The sequence below is a fragment of the Bolinopsis microptera genome, chromosome 6, assembly GCF_026151205.1.
Source record: "Bolinopsis microptera isolate Bmic1 chromosome 6, MBARI_Bmic_1.0, whole genome shotgun sequence".
NCBI lineage: Eukaryota > Metazoa > Ctenophora > Tentaculata > Lobata > Bolinopsidae > Bolinopsis > Bolinopsis microptera.
This window is the reverse complement of record NC_087077.1, coordinates 13,544,334-13,551,117: the sequence shown is the minus strand read 5'-3', so window position 1 is coordinate 13,551,117 and position 6,784 is coordinate 13,544,334. Positions and strand designations below refer to the sequence as shown.

The 6,784-nt window shown below is 36.5% G+C and overlaps 1 protein-coding gene across 1 annotated transcript; it reads right to left on the bottom strand.

Moving 5' to 3' along the window:
- Nucleotides 1-3,506: 3,506 nt before the first annotated feature.
- LOC134816327 (uracil-DNA glycosylase-like) lies at nt 3,507-4,542 on the bottom strand. Its single transcript, XM_063825125.1, has one exon. The coding sequence runs from the start codon at nt 4,538-4,540 to the stop codon at nt 3,740-3,742; it is 801 nt and encodes a 266-aa protein (XP_063681195.1). The 5' UTR covers nt 4,541-4,542; the 3' UTR covers nt 3,507-3,739.
- Nucleotides 4,543-6,784: the final 2,242 nt, after the last annotated feature.

The following is a 6,784-nucleotide window of genomic DNA, read 5'->3' as shown; positions in this document are numbered from 1 at the left end:
AAAAACATTTAAAAAACCCTTAACACTCGAATACATGTATAAAAACACAAAATGTTATGATTGCCAACAATAGGCAACGCCTGTTGGGATCTCTACCGCATCTCTAGCTCAATTTCTATTCCCCCACCATATGCATAATCAACAATTTATAAGATTTAAGGCAAAACCATGCCATAACAATTCAGAAATTAAGTTCACTTAAGTATTAAGTACGCATGAAACTAAAACATAATCAAGGAATGTCAAAGTGTCAAAATTAAGTGAAATTAAGCACTTCCGTGAAATTTGCCACTGTTTGCAATAACCTAACTGATAAAATGGAGCTAACTGATTAACGGAAGATCACCACTGACCACGGTGACCGGTTATACAATATCGGGTACAAGGAGCACTACCTGCATAATCTCATGAATAACAATACTCCATTTAATTTAGTAATTAATTGGTAACAAGAAGTCAACTTAACAAGTATTTTATTATACCCATGAAGTCAGCTGATATCCGTGGACCCAGTCAGGGTTTTATGTCATGTGTTTCATGTCACGTGGTTCATGTCACGTGTTTCATGTGACATGCAGCTAACCACGTGATACGAACTCAGAAGTGTACCTTATCACACGTGTAAAATGTGTAACATGACGTGTAACCAATACTCCAATAGACTAAACTTGGGCAAGTGACTTTTGATACTCTGATGTTTATTTTCCCAAATCTGGGTTGTGTGCATAATCAACGTCTGCTGTCTGTGAAATTAGCAAAATCATGCCATATCAATTCATAAATTAAGTCCACATAATTATTAAGTACGCAAGAAACTATCACATAATCAAGGAATGTCAAAGTGTCAAATTTCAGTGAAATTTGGTACTTAAGTGGAATTTGGCACTGTTTGCAGTAATATAATATAATGGAGAAAAAGTCATTAAATTTAAAATATGTTTAACCATTTAAATCTGTCCAATTGCACTTCAGCTCAATAAATTGAAGAATTCACGTTGACGTATCCACAATGTAAAGATAAGGACGTTTAAAACTTTAACTGATTTGTTCCTTTTAGATTAAACAAACACTGAAATTCCAGCAAAACAAAACTGCTCTATGATTTCCAGGCACTCCGGGCATGTTCATTAAAGTATTTCAGTTTGCACGTGTAATTTATGTGCTTTTTCCGAACAATGCTTCACGGATTTTAGTTCTATCTGTACCTTTATTACTTTATTATTTTTGTTGTAAACAACACTGATATCTTAACTGGGCTCTCATTGGCGAACTTAAATTTCCCCCAAGTCCAATATTTGCCTTTTAAAGATGGTCTACCACACCAAGAGATCGGGATACAACAGGGCACATCACCATACATTCGTTCCAACACAAAGTACATGTTTTTAGCACAAACTAGATCATCGTGGAGGTGGAGCCTGTACTTCTTGTAATCAGCTGGATCAGTAGAAAGTTCAATGTTGTAGAGCAAGTCTGGGGAGTCTGGGTTTGGCACAGTAGATTTGAGAATAAACCCACAGTTACCTGATTTTCTGCAGTCACCAGAGGCAGGGTGCTTGAACTTGAAACGGAATTTTGTTTCTGTACCACAAAGCTGTTGCCAAGTTATTGTTGCAGGAGCGTAACAGGGTACCACAGGCCATGAAGCAAACTCATTGTTTGAAGCAACAATTTCGTTACATGTTTCCCACATGCCGAAAAATGACTTTATGTTTTGTTTGCTTCCAAACTTCCATGTTGATATTAATGATATGGGAATACCACCCCAATCTAGATCTGTCATTAATCGGACAATTTGGTTCACCCAATTAGGAAAGTGAACTATCCTGGGATGAAAATCCATCCATGCGTAGAGAGCCTCAGCAAAAATAAACAAGTTATGGACATCATGATTACCAGCTAGCTGATCAAAAAACTCTTGAATCCACAAGTGTTCAAAGTCTTCACATTTATAAAAGAGGTTCGGTATTTTAGTGCTGATGAGAGCAACTGGAAGATCATCTTCAGTAGGATCACTGTCACCAGTAGTGACATCTGCTCCAGCCTCATCAGAAGATTCGCTAATCCTAGACATTATTTTCTTTCGTTTAGAGTTTTCATCCAAACTGTTGGATCCTCTTTTTCTCTCCATACTGGACTTTCGATAAAGACCGAACACTAATTTCATGTCTTCTTTAGATGTGTTTTCCATACTTTGAAGTGTGTCAAATAGAGTCTCATATAATGCCCTATCATTGACTCGACAGATTGACAGATCAGTATTAGAGAGCAAATATTTCATGTTGTCAGTCAGCAATACAACCTTATCGTCTATGTGACTGGCTATTTCAGTCAACAGGTGTTGGACAATAATTTCAACTTCATTGCCAGCAATCCATACGACAAAGTCAACTTGTTGCTGCGTAAAATTCTTAAAATCTTCAAAGTAATTTGAAAGAAATGTGTCGGTACCATTCACTTCCTGGATCTTTTCTATAGTTAAATCCATTAAATGAATCCTACTTTTTGGATTTTCCTTAAAAATGTATAGAGCTTCTTCGAACAAGTTCAACATTGCAGCATAATCTTCTCCATCTATGGCAGAAAGCATCTCCCTGAAAAACTCAGTACATTTGCTTAATAACCATTGCACCTCAAATACAAGAGCCATCTTATTTAAGTCTCTGAACATGGGCTTAATATCATCTTTAGAATCAGTGCAACTCTCTAATTCCCCCATATAACAGGACAAGATAAAACTCTCCACAGCAATTGCACTGAACTCGTCACAGTCCAGAGTTGTCATACCTAAATTTGTTGTGATGTTTTCAATGACTGGACTGTTAAAGGATAAGATCACTGAACTTGCTTTGAGTTCTTTTCCATCTTTAGCGGTAAGAACAAAATTACTATGCGCAGGTGTCCCTATGAGATGTCTCCCAAAATCAGTTGGGACTTGCACTTTTGGTGCCATACCTGCAAATGTTTTCATTTTAGAAGATGATTATGACAATGATTTCTTGATGAATAACACATCAATTATATTTAAAGCCAAAATCTGCTCATTGTGATGCTTGAGCAGAGTTTAAAAGCACAGCAGGCTCAAATGTATTTATTTTTAGCTTGATTTCGATAAAATGTTGGTCTATAAGTGTAGTATGCAGTGATGAGAGAGTTAGTAAAAATAATAACTTAATTCATTCAATAGTTAGTACCATGCATCATAAAAAGATAGAAATGTTAGACTGTATTAATTTAAGAATTTTTGCAATGATTACACTGTCTAACAAGAGGGTGGTTTACCCTTAATTAAGAAACAAAATAATGCAGCACATTACAAGTCATACATAATATATTCTAAAATACTAGTGATAATATAATATGTCCTTGGTTTAAACAACAATTATTATTTCTTTGAATTGCACAATTAAAATTATCGAATTTTCAATGCTGAATTTTTGTAGGCTGTTTGAACTTATAGCTATTAGCTAAACTTGTAGATGTAACAATGAATAAAAAACAAAGCATACAATTGAAAAGATTTATCTTTAACTGTTTTAACACTTTAAAAATAAATTGCACAAATCTTTCTTCAGAAGAAAATCTTCAGCATTCACATTAATATCTGGTTCATATGTAAAAGGGAATGAATGCAAAGGAAATTTAATGTTTATTGAATCTCAGCTCAGTAAAAAAACAATATCAAATACAGTAGGTATGTCATTATCAGGTTATAAATCCTTGCAAATAGTGTTAGTTATTACTCTTTAGGCAGTTTGTTCCAGTCAATGGTTGCCTTCTCGTGCCTGCGGAGATACTCATTTGCTTTAGAGAAGTGTTTGCAGTCAAAGAATCCTTTGTGAGCTGACAGAGGAGAGGGGTGAACTGAAGTCAAAACAAGATGCTTTGACTTATTGATAAGAGCCATCTTTTTTATTGCAGGGGAGCCCCACAGTAAGAAAACACAATTCTTCATGTGATAGCCCATGTACTTAGTTACATGGTCAGTTAACTTCTCCCAGCCTTGATTCTTGTGTGAGTTGGCTTTACCTTTTTCAACAGTGAGAACTGAATTCAACATGAGTACACCTTGCCTAGCCCAGCCAACAAGATATCCATGTCCTGGTTCATCAAAGTCATCTACATCATCTTTGGCAATGGCTTTATAGATATTTTTAAGGCTAGGAGGAGTAGGTACTCCTATTTTTACACTAAAGGATAATCCATGAGCCTGGTTAGGACCATGATATGGATCTTGACCAAGAATTACAACTTTAACATCATCAAGATTGCAGTATCGAGTCCAGGAAAATACGTCCTCATGGGCAGGGTAGATGGTTTTGGAGAGGCGAATCTTTGCCAGATATTCTGTGAGGGAGGTAAAATAGTCTTTAGCTAATTCATTAGACAAGCACTTTTCCCAAGACGATGATATATCCCAGTTCTTCAGGACTAAATTGTCTGAGCACTTCAGTACTTTGCAAGTCTGATTATCTTTTTCTTCAGCATCTTCTAATTCCCTTTTACGTTTAAAGAAGGATGAAATGCCTGCTTGAGCCATATCTGAAAATTAGTTCTGTTCAGTAAAATGTAAATATATTTATGTCACAAGAGGCCAATTCTATATTCCAAGATTCTAATATTACTGAAGAGTGGCCCAAAAGTCAACATACAAACTTTTGGGCTTAAATATAGTATAGCATATATGAAGAACATTGAACAAGATGTTAAGACACAAACTACTTTGTAAGTGCAAATATGTATTAGCCTCTCATTTGTGAATACGATATTCAAAAATATGACATTTCCTTATTCCGTTACGAACATTCATAAAATTCAAACTATTTATGGTGCTACTGGCCATTGCATGCTCCCAATACAATTATGAGTTGAATTGAAATCGGGTTTGGTCCAGTGGTGTAACATTAACATTTGACTGAAACTTTGAGGCAACCCTACAAAAAAACTTTTAAGGGTGCTAAAAATAAGAGAAGTATTTTTTAATGCCCCCCTGCAGCTTTTCGTAGCCCCAATTTATAGTTTTTCTTGTGTCGACTGAACACTAAGTTTGCAGGAATATGATACATTTTGCTGCATCTGATAAGATAGCTGAGCAGAGGATGAGACTAGCTAGCCATTTTGCCAGACAAGACGAGCTTCTGACCCATCAGCTGATGGGAACCCCTGCGGACATCATCAAAGGGGAGACCACACCTCACCTATGTAGACATCCTGCGGCAGGACATAGACTTGACGCAGCAAAGAGATGAACAAGCTCATGCTGGATAGGCAGATTTGAAGAAAAATCATATCTGCTCGGCATCTTAGGGGGCGCCAAATTGTCCTTTGAATGTTAACTGCAGTACTAGCAAAACTGCCATTTTGCTCTAGAAAACAAGGGGAGGGGGCTCCGATAGGAGGGCGCTTTTTTTGGCAGGGGCACCAACATGCAACGTTACGCCACTGCTGCTTGGACATTGAAGCCGTCCTAAGTCGAAGTAAGTCGAGCTGCCTAATTGGATGATTCTTCATTAAAAAAGACCTACTATACAAGAAAAGAGTGCCACACAAACGCCACTTGTCTGTTCAAGTGTCAGATCGCACTATTTTTAATAGAAAAGTTGCATAATTGAGCCATTATGTGCCAACTCTCAAGGTGAGCTCTGCATTTTTTGTTTTTCAGGCAAATTTTCTTGACTAATTTTAAAATTGTTGATCATTTATTCAAATTCATTTTTTTAATCAATGACTATCCCTGAAAACCATCATAAACAATTACAACCAATTGCCAGCCATCAGAAATCTATTTTGGAACCCCCTACAATGGCCAAATTTGTCAAAAATGTGACAAAATCCTCTGATTTTTAAGTGTTCTTTAAGCACTTTCATTAGAAACGGCAGAGGTAAGAGCTTGCATTGGTCTGTGCAGGCCTCACAGCCGATTATTAGGTGATCAGGAAACCATTATTATAAGTTAAGAGAAGGCCTTGTCAAAAATTTCAAATCTTAAACTCCCCTGATCAACACTCCTAAACCCTAAAAGGTCACCGAGTGCTCATTGGGTGGCGGTCTAAATATAGGTCCATTTTAAACATCAAATGGCTTAAATGATAAGCAACAAAGCATTGTATGAAAGGTGCAAAGTTGAAAAGTTATCCAAGCGTATTGAACACCAGCGGTGGAAGATGTTTGGACACATTCTCAGGAGTATGGAGAACACCCAAGCCCAAACAGCTCTCTCTTTTGCTATTGAATCAGATAATTTATTCATTGGAAGATTGGGGAGACCTATACTAGAATGAACTTGTTATCTGTTTTAAGAAGTGATTTAAGTAGTAGAAATTTTCAAATGGACAACTTGCATGAATTGAACGAAATTTGAGATATAGCTGCATGCAACAGATGTTGGGAAAATCTGTTTCAAGGGTATAGTTTACCGCATTAAGGTATTTTTAAGAATCATTTTTGTCGGTAAGATCCTCTTTTATAATAATAATAATATATACTAAAGGCTAGACGTTTACTCTTCAGATCGGGATTATGACACTATATTTATAATTTTAGATTGATAGTCTTTAGCGTGCGAAGTAACTTTTTGTATCACGTCTTGACCCTCATTGTCGTTTCACTAAGCGTTTCTACAATACAGGGTGAGCCGCGCACTCGTGCGCGGCGGGTCATACAACGTATATGGACACGTTCATTTGAGTTTGAGGATATTGGTAAATATAAGTGATCCTATTAAAAGGCACAGTGTAGTTGACTTTTTCACACTATGAAATTACTTAAACCCTTGATGGTTAGG

What these genes read in the sequence shown, in the direction of transcription:
- LOC134816327 (XM_063825125.1), bottom strand. Translation starts at nt 4,540, where the DNA reads ATGGCTCAAGCAGGCATTTCATCCTTCTTTAAACGTAAAAGGGAATTA.